Source organism: Myotis myotis, unplaced genomic scaffold (assembly GCF_014108235.1).
Source record: "Myotis myotis isolate mMyoMyo1 unplaced genomic scaffold, mMyoMyo1.p scaffold_m19_p_2, whole genome shotgun sequence".
Classification (NCBI taxonomy): domain Eukaryota; kingdom Metazoa; phylum Chordata; class Mammalia; order Chiroptera; family Vespertilionidae; genus Myotis; species Myotis myotis.
The window spans coordinates 217,443,384-217,461,804 of record NW_023416324.1 but is presented as its reverse complement, the minus strand read 5'-3'; the positions used below and the strand labels follow the sequence as shown (position 1 = coordinate 217,461,804).

The following is an 18,421-nucleotide window of genomic DNA, read 5'->3' as shown; positions in this document are numbered from 1 at the left end:
TATTCATGTTTGTTTATTTTTGCTATTTAATTCTTTTGGTGCTTACTTACCTCTGTGTCTCTAAGATGTTTGTACTTCATTTATTTATGAACTTAAGACATTATCTGTTGGTTTCCTGTTATCCTGAATGTTGATTTTTGTTTGCTCCTACCATCCCTCCCACCTGTATTTATATTATTTTATTCCTGTTCTTGGTCACCTCTATAAATCAAAATTAATATATATCTTTTTTACTTTGGTCTCATTAATCTAAGGAAGTACCTTCTTGACTTTGGATATTATAAGTCGTTAGATGTACATCCTTTCCTTTCAGTTCTTTCTTGATTCCATCTCCCCACCCGTCAGTGTTACTTTTATGTTGTCAGGGTTAATAGTACTTACTTTCTGTTCGATAGCTGTCATTCAGTCCTGTGTTACTGTCTGTTCTGAAAACCAGTTCATGTTCATGTTTTGTCTGTGGTGCTGGGCAGGGAAGCTGAGCAGCATGTGTTCCCTTTCCCCACAGCCTCACTGTCTCCTGTACCACTCAAAACCAGGTTAATATTTAAAAAGTCAACTTCATGTTTACAGAGCAGAAAACCAGAAAGTGAAGTTAAATCCGCTTATAGTAACTACACAAAAATATAAAGTACGTGGGAGTAAAGGTAACACAAGATATTCTTTACTAGAGACATTGGAATAATGCTGAGGGAAATAAAGAAGACCTAAGTAAATAGGGAGATAAGCATGTTTGTTCATCAGAAAACTCCATTTGTTAGATGTGGGTTTTCCCTAAATGGGTACATAGATTCATTGAAATCCTAATAAAATTCTACTGGCTCTTACAACTCAGTAGAAAGAAGAAAACAGCCCAGTTAAAAATAGACAGGAGACTTGAACAGACATTTCACAAAAGAAGATACACAGCTGGCCAGTAAACACACATAAAGATGTGATGTTCAGCATCATTAGCCATCAGGACCTGCAGACTGAAACCACAGGAGAGCGTGCTGTGCGCTTACTCGGGCAGCGAAGGTGAAAAAGACTGGCAGGACCAGGGCTGGTGAAAGCGAGGAGCAGCTGGAACCTTCAGACATTGCTGGCAGCAGTGTCAAATGACACCATTGCTTTTGGAAAGACGGTTTAGCCATTTCTAAGAAGTTAAACACAAATCTACTGTAGCACTCAGCTCTCCTCTCCTAGATATTTATTTGCCCAAGAGAATGAAGTGTATGTCCATTCAGATGTTCGCTGAAGCTTTATCACAAAAATCCCAAATTGGAAACAGTGCAATTGTCTATGTTTATTACAATTGTCCATCTATAGTGAATGGATAAACAAATAGTGGAATATCCATGTAAGGGAATATTATTTAGCAATAAAAACAAATAAATCACTGATGTACACAGTATGATTGTCACAAGTTGAGTGAAAGAAACCTGAAACCAGAGAACACAGTGTGTGATTTCATTTATATCAAGATCAGAGAAAATGCATAAAGAAATTGTTGGTACCCAGAGCCAGGGAAACAGGAAGGAGAGGGGCCTGTGGAATTTTGAGGAGTGATGGGCGTTTCTAGTCTTGACCATGGTGGTAGTTTTCTGCACATATGCCAGTGTCAAAACTCACTGAACTGTACACTTTGAATAGTGCAGTTCTGCATAATCATAACTCAAAGTTGAGAAATAAAACAGTGACCCTGAAACATCAATCAGAAAGAATATATGTGCCCCTATGTTCATAGCGGCGTTATTTACAGTAGCCAAGATCTGGGAAACAGCCCAAGTGCCCATCCGTAGACGAGTGGATAAACAAACCTGGTGCATTTACACCATGGAATACTATGCAGCTGTAAAAAAGGATCTCTGACCCTTTGAGACAGCGTGGAGGGACCTAGAGAGTATTATGCTGAGTGAAAGAAGTCAGTCAGAGAAAGACAAGTATCACATGATCTCACTTATATGTGGAATCTAATGAACAAAATGAACTGATGAGCAAAATAGATCCAGAGACACTGAAGCATAGAACAGACTGAAGATTCTCATAGGGAAGGGGTGTGTGTGTGTGTGTGGCGGGGGGGGGGGGGGGGGGGAGATTGACCAAAGACCTTGTATGCATATATGCTGAACCCATAGATTATAGACAATAGTGGGGTGGAGGCCAGGGAGGGGATGAGAGTGGGGAGGATGGGGGCCAATGGGAGAAAAAAGGAGACATCTGTAATACTTTCAACAATAAAGATAAATTTAAAAAATAAAAATAGTGACCAATAAAAATATGTATTCAGTAAATTAGCTTTATTGGTATGGGCCAAGTGTCCTTGCTACGTCACATTATCTTACCATAGTCATATTCCATTGAGGTTTAATAATCTCTTTAGGATCAAGTACCTGCTAACTATGTTCACCAATAAAAGACCTCATCATTTATGTTCTCTGTAGTAAGAAAGTATAACTGTGGAATCAATTATTCTTGTTTTGGTTCTGGAACTTGGCTTTCCTATGTTCCTTCTCTTCTTTCCTCCCTTCCAAGCTGTTTTAAACTTACTACCCAGAATCCTCAAAATTGGGTTTGTTGACTTGGGAAGTAAAAAACCTACCTTTTGTTTCATGAGCCTGTAAACAACTCCCTCAGACTCTAACCATTCAGACGGCTCACTTCTAAGTGTAACTGTAGCTTTACATTTTAGATACGGAATTATTCCAAATAAATATAGCAAAAGATCCATGATTACATAATTTCTAATATTAGGAAGAGTAAATGGGGAAAAAAAAACTAACTTTCCCTGTATGGAACCTCTCATAATGTAATAATCATGAGCTGCAAAAACTGCATTATTCTATCCCCCCTCCCCGCTGCTCCTCCATTAAAGAAATGTTATGGCATCCTTAGTGGCATGGTTTTAACATGGATTGCCAGCCCAGTTTCCCATATGTCACTGTAAAACAGCGGTTCTCAACCTGTGGGTCGCGACCCCTTTGGGGGTTGAACGACCCTTTCACAGGGGTCGCCTAAGACCATCGGAAAACACATATATAATTACATATTGTTTTTGTGATTCATCACTATGCTTTCATTATGTTCAATTTGTAACAATGAAAATACATCCTGCATATCAGATACTTACATGACGATTCATAACAGTAGCAACATTATAGTGATGAAGTAGCAACGAAAATAATTTTATGGCTGGGGGTCACCACAACATGAGGAACTGTATTAAAGGGGCGCGGCATTAGGAAGGTTGAGAACCACTGCTGTAAAAGTTCTTCAAACAGCGCCGTTATTGTGCTGCTGTAAGCCTTTCTGCTACTCAGCCTTGTTCAGACTTTGTTTTACATTTTCTTTCAGCCTTTTTTGATATATTCATCCATGCATCTTACCCAGTCAAACTTATGATTTTTTCCTAAGACGGAAACAGATTTAGAAAATAGGATTATCAGATACGATGTTTAAACAAGTGTGATATTTAAGATCTGCCAAAGGTGAAAGAAAATAGCAAATCTTGGTCACAGAGCTCTTCTCCCTGGCTCTTCGGCAGGTGAGTCGGGTCTCAGAGCGTTGGGAAGAATGCCAACTTGAATGATCGTCTCTGACTTAAATTCCATAGATGTTTTGATGTTAAGGCTCTTTCAGAATTGGGAATGGTGACAAGAAAAGCCAAGTTTTAAAGAAATTCTTTCCTGTGTACATCCCCCTGAAGGAAAGACAAAGGACTGAGTTGCGGGGCTGACACTGTGGGGCTTTGCCGTCCACTGGACAACAGAGGAGAAGGTTCCCCTAGTGTCCAGAGCTGCTCCCACTCTGGGTACATGGGTGCATCGTAACGGACCTCGACCGCCCTGGTGTAGGGGATGTCGAAGTGTCGGAGGGAGACACGAAGGAGGCATGGTGAGGGGACTGAGCCATAGAGACCCTGTCCTGCGGCTGAGCTGAGTGAGGCAGAGTGATGGGCGGGTGCTGGAGGGGGGTCAGGCAGAGCCGTGAGGATGAAAGAAGGACCTCAGCCTGGCCGCCATGGAGGCACTGCGTCAGTGTACAGGCCAGGAGAGGCCTGTTGCACTATTTCTGATATCAAGGGTCACTGGTCACTTATTGGCCCCCTCCCCCAACCCTTGGTGAACAGGATTGTTTTGGAAATGATTGTTCTCTTTAGCTGGATATTACGGTTAAGTGAGGATTGACCAGGAAGTAGTTTTTGTCTGAAGACTTACTGCAAGTAGATATTTTGGGAAATGTCCCCCTTCCTGTGTCTATGGAGGATAATGATCACTGTTGTCTCCTTCACCCGGGCATCCTTTCTGGTCTGAGCATCTCTGGGTTATGTTTTGATGTGGGAACTGTCTCTTGTTGTCATGGCACCCTCTGCTGTGTGGCAGGATAGACGCCTGTAGGAAGGATAGTTGTCACCTTTCACTGAGGAGGGAGGATGTTTGGATGGTTGTCCTTTTCTACGAAATGAGCCTTGGGTGTTAGATGACTTTCTGTGCCTCCCACCTTGAGAACTTAGGACAGTGCAGCCCCGTGAGACGTGAGGTGGGTGGTGCGCCCACTCTTGCGACGCGAACCTCACACAGGATCTCTGAGTGTCTGCTTCAGTGCAGGCAGGCCTGGCTCCATGACCCAATAGCTACCTGAGGTGCTTAAAAGTTTTTAAAAGTAAGTTATCCGTCAAGTTACTTGTATTAAAATGTGATAAAACCACAGCACAATTTTCATTTTCTTCATGATTTTGAAAGAAAAACATCAAGTGATCACTGTTTTAAAACTCACATTGTGTGTGTTGAGCAGAGAGCAGAAGTTATTTCCAAATGGAGGTACAGGAAGCGTGAAATGTCTGCTCATCCTTCGTCAGCATTACCGGGTGAATCAGCAATTTGCTAAAGTCAGCCAACTTTTACTTTGAATTTTAACCATAGTATATGTAGAAAAAATCATCTGTAACATAGGAATCTTAATTTGGTATTAATACATTAACAGAATTTTAGTTTTGGAAGGTTCCTTGGGGGTATTATATCTTTTTAGGTTTGAGAAATATTAGAAGGTGACTGTGTTATTCGAGGGATGTGTGCATTCTTACCTGATTGAGTCATTGCTTGGTTACACTGCTGGGTGAGAATGGGGTACTGGCCACTTGGAAGGGTTTCGAAATTAGGGCAATAGATTTTCTGAACTTCCTGTTGTGCCCCATGCCAGTGAGGCCAGGGCTGAGGGGCCTCATTCATAGAAGTCAGTGAGGTGGCTGTGCTCAGAGCTGCCAAGCCTTGCTCTTCTTTGGCCGTTGTCTTGCAGGTGTATCCAGCTCCCAGAGCAATGAGCGAGGGCTCTCTCGCTCCTCCTGGCTCTGGACAAGCCATCAGGGGTGTTTCTCTGAGTCCTGTCTCAGGGCGTATGTATGGCAATAGGCTGTGCTGTGTTTGGAAGAAGTTGATGATAGAGGTTTTGGGTTTGTATTAAAAATATCAAGTCATTCATTCAGAAGCAAGTACTGCATTGGACCAGGTCCTGTGTTTTATGCTTGAGGGCAGAAAACAAGACTGGCAAGGTTTTAACATTTCAGCTGAGACCTAAAGGTGAAGAGGTCCAGGCGCGGCAGGGAGGAGCTTATGCCTTGGGCAGGACGAATGGTGAGGCTGGAGAAGAGCAGGAGAGGGAGACAAAGGCTTGAGAAGACGTTGGGCCAATAGGTGGGAAATCTGACCACACAGGTCCGAGGACACGCTGAGGCTTTAAAATCGGTCATCAGACACTCGGAAGGCATCACAGGAGTTTCAGCAAGGGAGGATGGCATTGCTGTGGGAGAATCAGCTAGAGTGTGGTTCTCAACCTTCCTGATGCCGCGACCCTTTAATGCAGTTCCTCATGCTGTGGTGACCCCCAATTTCATTGTTACAAATGGAACATAATTAAAGCATAGTGATTCATCACAAAAACAATATGTAATTATATATGTGTTTTCCGATGGTCTTAGGCGACCCCTGTGAAAGGGTCGTTCGATCTCCAAAGGGGTCGCGACCCACAGGTTGAGAACTGCTGAACTAGAGGATCCAGAGGGCTTGAGGGGAATGAAGCTTTTGTTATTGTCTTGAATAGCAGCTAATATTTATTATTTGTTGGCTGTGGGCTAGGCAGTATGCCAAACCCTTTTACTCTCGTCTCAGGGAAACCTTGTAAGAGCCCAGTAGGTGCTGCTGTTATCCCTGCCTCACGGATGAGAAAGCAAGACCCGCGAGGATCAGTGGCTGAGCTGGGACTTGAGCCCAGACAGTGTGGGGTTCCAGACCCCGTGCTGTGAGCCACTGGGCATGCGCTTTCAGGGCAAGAGGTGATGGTCTGCCAGCGGTTCTTGACTGTGGGTGGGTCACGCTGGACATTTTTTTATACAACAGAAATTAGAGTACTTGGGACTAGTAAAAGTAAAATATTGGTATGTAAAACTTTGGTTCACTTTTTTTTTGTACAGCTGTGCGTGTGCACGTGTGAACTTGTAAGCCATTGCAGAAAGCAAGCAGCATTGGTATGTAAAACTTTGGTTCACTTTTTTTTTGTACAGCTGTGCGTGTGCACGTGTGAACTTGTAAGCCATTGCAGAAAGCAAGCAGCATTGGTGTAGCCGAGAGCCGGTGGAGTGGTGGCAGTGCTCATGGAGGGGAGGGAGTCTCAGGGTGAGAGGCCGATGTGCAGTCTCCATGTGAGATGCACGCAGGGCCCAGTGTGGGGAGGTGTCAGGACGTGCCCCGCTCTCTGGGGGGAGAAGATGGGTCCAGGTGTGCGTGTGCGCAGTGCAGGCCTCCTGGTTCTCTAGCTTCTCTCAGCGGTAGCTGATGGGACAGGGTTGGCATGTCACCCACATGTGCATCTTCCAGCAGATCTGTCAGCTGGCTCTGACTTGTGAGGTGAGCTGTCACCCCGAACTGCCTGAATAGGGGTTTGAGCCACGAATCAATTCTCCGGAGTTTAAGGTGAGTGGTGAGCCACCCAGTGGCAGTGGGCTCGCAAGTAGTGTTGGAGTGAGGGTCTGGGAATGGTTTGGCTGCAGTCAGTGCCCTTGGGATCCAAGGACCTCAGGGTTCCAGGCTTGAAGGCCCAACGTGAAAGTAAGATTAGTACAGTTTTAGGAGTTCGCAAGGCAGGTGCCGCAAAGCACAGGCTGGGACTGGGTGCGGGACGCAGTGGCTGGGATGTGACCGTCTGGAGAAGGTGGAGGCTCTGTCTGTGGAGCCAGCATGCAGGTGCGTGATGTCCTTGACCGACGGTGCTGGCCTCTTCTTCCCAACACTGATTCCCTGTTGGTAACTGAAATATTAAGACCAGTTGCCAAAAGGAATTGCCTGTTTCCTACGGGCACCCCCAAGTCGAGTAGTTCTCGGGGTGATTTTGGAGTTGATTGCGTGTGGTGCTGAGTCAGTCGGGTGGAGCGTGAGCACAGTCTGAGATGTTTTCATCGACTGCTTCTGAGGAACTCAGTTTCAGCCACACGGAGCACCTGGAAGCAAGCGTAGAAGTAGGATAGCGTTTGAGCTGCATCGTGTCTGAGTCTCGGAGGTGGAATGCCCTGGTCTGGCTGGGTCTGTCTGAACGTTGCAGTCCTTGTCTCTCCTCACTGTTTGGAGGAGAGTGGATCTGAGGACAGGGACGTTTCCGCAGTTGCTGAACATTTGGGACCTTCCGGCTTTAGGCAGTGAGTCCAGTGTCGGGGGACAAGGGGTCACAGGAGTGGATCCTGAGGAGCTTCTCAGCCGCCGTCACATGATCACACGCCGTGGGAGGTGCACACTCCATGGGGGTGCACACACTGGGGGTGCTCGCCACGGCGTTGGGGTCTGGAAGGAAACGCGAATCACCGCCTGCTTTCAGCTCTGTGTGCTTGAAACGTCATGTGTGAGGACGGTAGTACATGTCTGAGACACATACACATAGGCTGGGCTACCTTTCTTTGCAGGTGGTTGTATGTGATAAAATGTATGGAGGCTACTATATGTTAGTTTGGATCTTAAAAAGGCACATGTTGATAACTTGTCCTAACGTTTTGGGAGAACCAGGAGCCTCTGTGCATGTGACCTGTGTGACAGCAAGGAGGGAGCTGTGCTTGCAGCCTGCACTGTCGTGTGGAGCAAGACTTGCTCTCAAAGAGGTCGTTTTCTCCTCCTCAGGAAAAGGTCAAAAGGAACTTGACCTTTTGCGGAAGGTGTCCCTTGTTAGGAAGCACCGTGCCCTCCTGCCAGCTGTCAGGTTGGGGATGGGGCCTGGAGAGCGTGGTGCACCTGTGCCCTCGCACTGGTCAGTCCTGTCCCAGCCGTACCCCCTGGGGACCCACACGCCTATTCACGCCTTAGAGCAACAGGAATGGGATGCTCCCCCCAAATGTCCTGGCCCTTCTGCTCTGCGTCGTGTTTTCTCAGTATGGAAGGCCTCACAGTCAGAGCCCGTGTAACCCTTGGTTCACAGGTTCTTTCTCTCCCACCCTGAGAACCTTTGTCCTAAATTAGTTAGAAAAGCGCTATCCAGCCCTGTTTTAAATGAGGGAAATTGGTTAAGTGCTTCTAGGGCAGTGATGGCGAACCTATGACACGCCTGTCAGAGGTGACACGCGAACTCATTTTTTGGGTTGATTTTTCTTTGTTAAATGGCATTTAAATACATAAAATAAATATCAAAAATATAAGTCTTTGTTTTACTATGGTTGCAAATATCAAAAAATTTCTATATGTGACACGGCACCAGAGTTAAGTTAGGGGTTTTCAAAATGCTGACATGCCGAGCTCAAAAGGTTCGCCATCACTTGTCTAGGGTCACTGAGGCCTTCATGTTCATTTTTGTTCAGGTGACACCTTGCCTGTGTCTTTCAGGTTGGACACAGTGGGGAGAATGCTTTCACGGCACGTCCCAGCCCCACTCGCAACTCAGGATGTCCCAGGGGGAGAGCGCAGTGTTTGCCTATGAGTCCTCAGTGCACAGCGCCAACGTCCTGCTCAGCCTCGACGACCAGCGCAGGAAGGATGAGCTGTGCGACGTCACCGTCCTCGTGGAGGGGCGGCCATTCCGCGCCCACCGTGCCGTGCTGGCCGCCTGCAGCACTTACTTCCACGCGAGGGTCCTGTGCCAGGCTGACCCGGAGCTCAGCATTTCTCTCCCAGAAGAGGTGAGCGGGTCCACCCTCGGGAAGCCACCCTGATTTTAACTCATGGAACCTAATTCAACCTCTATGGTTCACTCAGTTAAAGACAAAACCATCTTGTCTCAAGGCTCAGGTGCAGTTCCTAGGTTCTGCAGCAATACGTTTAACTTTTTTTCACAAAATTATGACATTTTACATGTAAAATTATTAATTTTGGATTTAGTTAAAAATATTTATTGAGCAGATGAATAACGTACGTTATTTTTAATTTTAACTTTTAAAATATATTTGTATTGCCCTAGCCGGTTTGGCTCGGTGGATGGAACGTCAGCCTGCGGACCGAAGGTTCCCGAGTTCGATTCTGGTCAAGGGCACATGCCTGGGTTGTGGGCTTGGTCCATCCTGCAAGAGGCAGTCAATCAATGATTCCCTCTCATCATTGATGTTTCTATCTCTCTCTTCCTCTCCCTTCCTCTCCCTTCCTCTCTGAAATCAATAAAAATATTTTAAAAATATATATTTGTATTGATTTCAGGGAGAGGCAGGTTAGGGAGAGAGAGAGAAACATCAGCAATGAAAGAGAATCATTGATTGGCTGCCTCATGCATGCCCCCTACTGGGGATCGAGCCCACAACCCAGGCATGTGCCCTGATCTCCTTTGCCCAGTTTCCTCCAATGGTAACATTTTGCAGAATTGTAGAATATCACAACCAGGATATTGACATGAATACAACCCATCAGCTTATTCAGAGTTTTTGGTTTTACTTGCACTAAGTGTGTGTGTGTGTGTGTGTGTGTGTGTGTGTGTGTGAAGCTCTGTGCAGTTCCATGTGTCCACCACAGATACTAAATGGTTCCCACACCCGAAGAACCATTTATAATTGCACCCTCCATCCCTAAACCCTGGCAACCACTAATCTGTCCTCCTTTCTAAAGTTTTGTCATTTCAAAAATGTTATATAATTGGAATAACACAGTATGTGACCTTTTAGAATTGGCTTTTTTCCACTTAATTCCCTTGAGATTCATCCAGGTTGCATGTATCGATAGTTTTTTTTGGATTGCTGAGTAATTTTCCACAGTATGGATGTGCCAGTTTTTATTTAACTGTTCGCCTATTAAAGGAAATTAGGCTAGTTCCAGTTTTTGGCTATTACAAATAATGTTGCTATGGACATTGGGCCGAGCCAGCTCAGCCAAGGATTCGAAAGCCTGAGTGAGGGTGGCGAAAGGATGAAGAAATGACAGACAAAGAATAAGCTGGGTCTAGGTGGATCTTCCTGTGCCTGGCTGAGGCCACAGAGGGAGAGCCAGAGGCAAGCTGAGCCTTTATTTTATAGCCAGAGGTAAACAAGGTAGTGGTCACCATAGTTACAGTGTTCTTGTGAGTTTCACTTGTTTTGGCAGCACTTGCTGCACCTCCCACAGCCCATTAGCTACCTAGGAAGGATCTAGGGAGCGTCATAAGGTCAAGCCTCATTATGGTAAGAGGACTGTGCCCTCTAAGCTGGGACTTGTTTGTGGCTTTGCCAACAGATCAGTCCGAGGCTTAACCCGATAGCCGCGCCCTACATCTCGCCCTTTTTTTTTTTATTTTTAAGCTACTATAATGAAAGTAAAACTTAAGCATCAAGAACAAAACTCTGGCTATTAAAACAATAACAAAACAATGCCAATGCAAAACCCAAACTACAAACATGTTAACATTTTAAAACTTAAACATAAAGCTCTGGCTGTTAACAAAACAATGCCAATGTGTTAACGTTTTTAAAACTAGTAAGAATAATAAAACAATGCCAATGCAAAACAGCAATAAGTGAGTTTTTGCTAAATGAAAGTTTCTTTTGCTGATCTACTCAGAATCCTCAGACATGGCTGCGCAAGACTTTGCAGAAGACTGGCAGCTAACGAATGCTAGCACAGCCAGAAACATGGTTGAGGGAGTAGCTTCCACGTCTTGCTTTTCTGCCATCTGCTGGGCCTCAGTTGTGAACTTCTCCAGCCGACCCCCTGTTGGCACCTCAGTCCCCTGCGTAGCCTTCGTCATCTTCCTTTTTTTGTTTTGCTGTCATCGGGGCAACTCTCAGTCTTTTGAGCGAAGGGACAAGGAGCTTCTCTGGGTCCATTGTGGTGACGCACGTAACACCCTGGTACCCAAATTGGCTGTGCTGCTCCGTCTGGAAAGATACAAAACACCACCTCTTCCCCACATCATTACTGGATCTGGTAAAACTCTTGTCAGGAGGCCCAGTGCCTTTCGGCTGCTGTACGACCCTCTGCATTGTAATTCAAAAACTTTAACACATAACATTCTTCTCTCCCTTTTTTTTTGTTTTTATAGTTGCATTTTAAGAGTATTATTGGTGCTTTCCGCTATTGCCTGAGTCCTGATCCATCACCCCAGGGAGAACTTGCCAATCCTGCGCTTCCCGGGGTGGCATGAGAAAGGTTTACTGAGCCTGCTGGAAAGGCTGCAGTGGGGTTAAGGATAAGACCCCTAATGTTTGATGGGACCGGGCTGGCCTCCCTTGAAGTGTCTCTGCCTAGGGGGCATTGGTTGTCACAGTTAAAGCAACCCCCTTTCTTTTTGTTTCTGCATGTTTAGGGGGTAAAAGGAGAGGCTTATGAGCAACAGTAAGCTCCCCAAATGTTTGCACCAGACCCCCATCATCCCAAACCCGCCGGCGCTGTTCCCTTGCTTCTTCATGGGAAGAAGCACATCCTCTGGAGGGCTCTCTCCCACAGGAGCTGCAGCCCCGGGGACTGGAGGAGGCAGCGGAGGCGCCGATGGTGCAGGTGGAGTCGGAAGCCTCTGGCAGCCTTCCCCCATCTGTCTTGATTCCCCGGCCACATTCATCCACTCCCTTTCAGGAGTGGGCTCTAGGCAGTCCCGAATCAGGGACGACAGACTGAAAGCAGAGGCAGGCATTTCCTCTGGACCTTCAGCTATATAATGATCTTTAAGTTGTTTTCCTACCTTCTCCCATGCCTCTGTATTTACCTTTCCTTCCTCCGAAAACCATGGACAGATTTTACTCACAAAACCCAACAACTCGAAAAGCTGTTCATACCTCACAGAACAGCCCCGTGCTTGGAGCATAGCCTTAAGCATGGATATGTGTAAGTTCTTTTCCTGCGATCCTGAATTTCCCATGTTTTACACCTAGTTATATCACTGAACTTTGCTCCGTACCTTCCTTCTTGTTTTCTGCACGTTCTTCACTGGAGTGTCCTTTCACCTGACAACTGCAGTTCCCCCAAACTCAGGCCCCGCGTTGGGCGCCACATGGGCCGAGCCAGCTCAGCCAAGGGTTCGAAAACCTGAATGAGGGCAGCGAAAGGATGAAGAAATGACAAAGAGAATAAGCTGGGTCTAGGTCAGTGATGGCGAACCTATGACACGCGTGTCAGAGGTGACACGCAAACTCATTTTTTTTGGTTGATTTTTCTTTGTGAAATGGCATTTAAATATATAAAATATCAAAAATACAAGTCTTCGTTTTACTATGGTTGCAAATATCAAACAATTTCTATATATGACATGGCACCAGAGTTAAGTTAGGGTTTTTCAAAATGCTGACACGCTGAGCTCAAAAGGTTCGCTATCACTGATCTAGGTGGATCTTCCTGTGCCTGGCTGAGGCCAGAGAGAGAGATCCAGAGGCAAGCTGAGTCTTTATTTTATAGCCAGAGGTAAACAAGGTAGTGGTCACCATAGTTACAGTGTTCTTGTGAGTTTCACTTGTTTTGGCAGCACTTGCTGCACCTCCCACAGCCCATTAGCTACCTAGGAAGGATCTAGGGAGCGTCATAAGGTCAAGCCTCATTATGGTAAGAGGACTGTGCCCTCTAAGCCGGGACTTGCTTGTGGCTTTGCCAACAGATCAGTCGCTCCCTACAGACATTTGTGTCCAGGTCATTTCTTGGGGACAGAGGGCAGGATCCAGTTGCCAGGCCTTACGGTGGTTGTGCGTTAGCTTTACAAGAAGCCCTGGACTGCTTTGCAGAGTGGCTGTGCGTTCCCATTCCTGGCCAGTGTGAGTGCCCTGCTTCTCCATGTCTCACCGGGGAGAGCTGCTTTTTGTTTCACACCATTTGAAAGCCAGTGCAGTGCGCACAGCTTAGAATGTTTTTAAGGAGATCACGAAAACAGTGTCTTGGCCACTCTTACAGGGACTCAGTGTTGAAGAATCAGTTCTGTATCGTAACCCAGACCGAGGCTTTCCCTGCACTTCACCCGCTCAGTTCCGTCTGCCCTCACGGTGTTGAGGCAGGTTCAGTGCAGATGTGCATGTTTCTGCTTAAAGCTTGTGTAGCCGGGAGCCCGTGGATCTTTGCATGATTTTTAGAATTTCACTTTGTTCACTTTTAAAATTTGAATCTTTAAAAATTTTATTAGAAGTTTTTGGAATGAGATCAAGGTAACAATTACCATTTATTGTGCATTTGCCCTGGATCAGAACTCCTTGAAGTCCTTTAGCTATGTTGTTCACCTGTAAACTGCTCCCTCTGTGGCTGACAGCAGCTGGAGTTGTTCGCATATGACTGCCTGGTGGGCTGGCGTGGACACTGGGGGTGATGCGTGTGTCAGGCTCCTCCTGCTGTAGTTACCGGTATTTATTGCAGCCCGTTTGGAGACAGTGTGGTGCTGTCTCTCTTTCTTTCCCCGTGTGAGTACATTGTAGTTACGTGTCAGTCAGCGTGGACTCTCTGAGTAGGTGTGTGTGATAGTGTGACCCCCTCAGCTTTGTACTCCCTGGGAATGGTTGTCTTATCCAGTTAAAGAACCTGCTTTATCGTTGTCACAGGTAAGTTACTCATCTCTCGTCCCGTCTGCTCTTGTGTTATCGACTAGACAGCTGTCGAGTAATGCATTTGTTTTCATTTTGTATGTTAACAGGTGACAGTTAAAGGATTTGAGCCTTTACTTCAGTTTGCCTACACGGCTAAGCTGCTTCTGAGTCAGGACAACGTGGATGACGTGTGCAGGTGTGTGGAGTTTCTAGGTGTTCACGACATCGAGGAGTCCTGCTTTCAGTTTCTCAGATTTAAGTCCTTGGACTCGACTGCCAACCAGCAGGAATGCCCGAGGAAAGCCTGCTTCCCCGCCCACTGCCAGAAAGCAGGCCTCAGGCTCCCACTTCCAGACCAGAGGGATTTAGAAGTTAATGAGGTGGAGGAATTTTTGGAAAATAAAAATGGTCAGACTCCTCAATGTAAACTCCGTGGATGTCAAGGAAATACAAAACCGTCACCTCCCCTACAAGACAGTGCCAGTCAGACATGGGAGTCCATGTGCCTAGACAAGGGGGCTGCTCTGGCTCTGCCATCTCTATGCCCCAAATACAGAAAATTCCAGAAAGCGTTTGGGACGGACAGAGTCCGCGCTGTGGAGTCGGGGTTCAAAGACGCTCACACTTCTGTTCCGCCCAGTGAGACGCCTGAAAGCGAGTGTCCGGGAGGAGCCCAGGACTGCGCAGACTTGCAGGTGGTTTTAAAATGTGAAGAAAGTAACGCAGCAGCAGAGCCTGAAGACACCACGGAGGAGCCTGCCTCTCAGTGCCCGTTGGAGCAGACGGGGGCGCCGTTCCTCCACTCCCCCGCGGACCCGCCGGGCCTCTACTCGCTGTCCCTCCTGCACACCTACGACCAGTATGGCGACTTGAACTTGGCTGGTATGCAACCCACAGCAGTGTTAACCGAAAAGCCGTTGTCAGGCCCAGCTGCTGGAGAAGAGAAAACCTTTGCTGGAAGTGAGGATTTACTTTTGAAACAGGACTCCAGCCCTGGGGGAGAGGGCGGCCCCGCTCCTGGTGGTCGCAGCAGTGTAGAGCGGGAGGTGGCCGAGCACTTGGCCAAGGGCTTCTGGAGCGACCTCTGCAGCCCAGACGCTCCTGGCCCAGTGCCGCTGTCACCTGCCGGGGCCAACGATGGGGCAGGACAGGGCCACTCACAGAAGCGGTCCGAGTGCCCCTGGCTGGGGATCAGGATTAGCGAGAGCCCGGAGCCGGGCCAGAGGACTTTCGCAACGTTAAGTTCTGTCAACTGCCCTTTTATAAGCACCCTGAGCACCGAAGGCCATGTGAGCAGCTTGGAGATAGGAGCTGACGGTTATGCCTCGGAGCCCCAGCAGGAACCCTGTCCATACGCCTGTGTGATCAGCTTGGGGGATGACTCTGAGACGGACACCGAAGGGGACAGTGAGCCCTGCTCAGCCCGAGAGCAGGAATGTGAGGTGAGGGCTCGCGGGGGTGTTCAGTCAGGTTTTGCCACCACTGACGGGGATTCACTATCAGCGCCTGGCGCCCCACCAGGGGGGCGCGCGGGCTCGGGGAGGGGACCGCACCATGAGGTGTGAAACTGTGGGGTCTGCACCAAGCAGGTACTTCTGTCAGCCATGGCCTGGAGGCCCACAGGGCTATGTAAGTGCTCCCCTCAAACGCCAGGTCCCCCAGGAGGGGAGCAGTGGTGCTGGGTCCTTGCGTGTGACTCCTGAGTGGGTAGCACGGACGGTCCACTCACTGCCATGGGGTCCTGCACCTGGGCAGCCCCTTGGCAGGACTGCGGTGCCCGTTGTAGGGATGCGGCCGGCAGCGCGACCTGCCTTTACTAGTCCGTTACTCTCTCATAGCCATGCTTGTTCTCTTAGTTCCTTAGTCTTTCAGCATTGCCTTAATGATGTCTAATAACTGAGCAAGTGCTGCGTGTAGTTGGTGTGCGATAGCTGCTGTTGTAAAACCTGCCTGTGATCCCCAGGGCTTCTTAGTTCTTGATTATTTTCTTGGTTCTGTAGTTGTTGGATGACAGGTTTGGGAGAGTGTAAGACAGTGATGGCGAACCTTCTGAGCTCGGCGTGTCAGCATTTTGAAAAACCCTTACTTAACTCTGGTGCCGTGTCACATATAGAAATTTTTTGATATTTGCAACCATAGTAAAACAAAGACTTATATTTTTGACATTTATTTTATATATTTAAATGCCACTTAACAAAAATCAACCAAAAAAATGAGTTCGTGTGTCACCTCTGACACGCGTGTCATAGGTTCGCCATCACTGGTGTAAGAGGTTGTTTTTCCTGGGCTTTGGGAAGAGGTGATCAGTGATTTAACTTAAGAAGTAAGATGTATGCATGAGTTTTATCTGTAGATTTTTGTATGCTATTTATAAACTCAGCGTTTGGAACTATGAAAAGAACATTAAAAATAAAACATTTAGGAAGTTTAAAAATATTTCATATATGTAACAAACTAAATAGGTTGCCAGAAAATTGACCAATATTTTATTTGCATTTTTAGTCATTAATATAATTAAGCTGTTCTACAATTTTGTTATTAGATTTCCCCCCCCCCAAATTTATGTATCTTGAAAATGAATTTACAACATTTTCCTAATTATTTCTACACTAGAGGCCTGGTGCATGAAATTCATGCACTAGCGAGGGAGGGTGTCCCTCAGCCCATCCTGAACCCTCTCCAATCTGGGACCCCTCGGGGGATGTCCGACTGCCCGTTTAGGCCTGATCCCACCGGCAGTTGGACATCCCTCTCACAATCCAGAACTGCTGGCTCCCAACCGCTCACCTGCCTGCTTGCCCCTAACCGCTTCTGCCTGCCAGCCTGATCACCCCCTAACCACTCTCCTGCCAGCCTGATCGACGCCTAACTGTTCTCCTGCCGGCCCGATTGCCCCCAGCTGCCCTCCCCTGCTGGAAAGTGAGATGTGTGCCTTTGTCTCCCAGGGTTGAGTGTGATAGCAAAACACAGCAGTGGTGACTGATGTTTGTCTCACGTCCTAGGTAAAACTGCCATTTAACGCACAGCGGATCATTTCCCTCTCTCGGAATGACTTCCAGTCCTTGCTGAGGATGCACAAGCTGACTCCAGAACAGCTGGACTGTATCCACGACATCCGGAGGAGGAGTAAGAACAGGATCGCCGCCCAGCGCTGCCGCAAGAGGAAGCTCGACTGCATACAGAACCTGGAGTCGGAAATCGAGAAGCTGGTAAGGATGCCAGAGAGTTAAACTCCACCACATTCACCCATTCTTTTTACTGTAGAGGAGACAGCTATTTTAATTCCTAAGTCAGATTATAATGTCCAATTATACATTAACTTTAAAATTTACCACATACCATTTAAGAAAGTAAATTATATGACATTTAGGAAGTAAAAAAGGATGTTTATAGACTACTTTACATATATAAGTATTCTACATATTATAGCATAATATGTTATAAATTGAGAACTATTTCTGGGTGCCTTTTTAACGATTTACAAATTAAGGATAGTTTTACCACCTACCTAATTCTTAGGTTGAATCAAGATGCAAGACATTGTGAGGCACTTCAGTGTTTTGTGTCATGGATCTGTAACACTTAATGGTTCAGTTGTTAGTTAAAATACACTGTAGACTTGAATAACTTGTTTTGGTTGATACCAAAACAAACCCACTTGGATCTTTTATCTAAGGGAAAAAGTCAGATGCTGATAGGAAAGGAACATTCCGAGATCTAAGGAGACCCTGCGTGTGAGGAATGCCTGCTTTGTTGAAACTTATTTTCTGTTCCAGCATCAAAACACAGATTAACTGAAAAACGATTAACTTACAGCCAGCCAGGTGTCTCTGTCCCCTAGTGGTGGCTGGAAGGAACATTGTCTGAGCAGCAGAAGCTGGAACTGGTACAGACAGCAGGGAAGAGGGCCCACATGGAGGAAGTACCTTTCTTCTGTGCTCAGTTTTGGGTGTTTGTTAATTACTGATGAGAGCTTAAAATTGTGATTGTAGCAAATCTTCAAGTATGAACATTTTAGCTATGAATAGCAATTAGATAATTTAGAAAGAAAACCATGCTTTTATATACCTTCAAAAAAGTGGAAAACAAAAATTTATATATTTTTTGTATACTTTAGTTGTGCAAAAAGAGGAAGACATATAACTATTTAAAAAGACGAGGCACAGCTGTAGAAGGTTAACGAGAAGCCAGATGTTTTACAAGTGAAGGCACGAGAGAGATGAAAACCTCTGTGATTTTGCTGACTGATTAAAGTGGTTGGGAACACAGAAAAGTTACAGATTTGGGCCCTGGCCAGTTTTTCTCAGTGGTTAAAGCACTGGCTTGGGTCTGTGGGTTCGATTCCCAGTCAGGGGCATGTACCTCTGTTGTTTAGTACTTTATTTTTTTCAAAATATTAGCTGCTATGAAATACTTAAAAACTAATTACCATAGTTAGATTTACAGTTTTTTAGAAAAACTTTTATATAAAACCGTAATAGTACTTCTGTATAAAGCAAATTTCCTTTTACCCTTAAAACTATTTCTGTT

At 46.3% G+C, this 18,421-nt stretch overlaps 1 protein-coding gene across 10 annotated transcripts in view; it reads left to right on the top strand.

Annotated features, from left to right (window-relative positions):
• BACH1 (BTB domain and CNC homolog 1) overlaps positions 1-18,421 on the top strand; it is a 35,737-nt gene that overhangs the window by 12,244 nt on the left and 5,072 nt on the right. For 5 of the 10 annotated variants that reach the window (XR_004973859.1, XR_004973858.1, XM_036347808.1 and 2 more), the window contains exons 2-4: positions 8,829-9,121; positions 13,999-15,333; positions 16,894-17,100. Coding sequence is in view for 8 of the 10 variants with exons in the window: in XM_036347808.1 (XP_036203701.1) it covers positions 8,888-9,121; positions 13,999-15,333; positions 16,894-17,100 (1,776 nt within the window). In the remaining 2 variants the exon portion in view is untranslated. Of the gene's footprint in view, positions 1-6,442; positions 6,497-6,553; positions 6,587-6,848; positions 6,942-8,803; positions 9,122-13,998; positions 15,334-16,893; positions 17,101-17,667; positions 18,418-18,421 lie in introns of those variants that run through there. The other 5 variants (XM_036347803.1, XM_036347804.1, XM_036347810.1 and 2 more) reach the window with 5 other exon arrangements.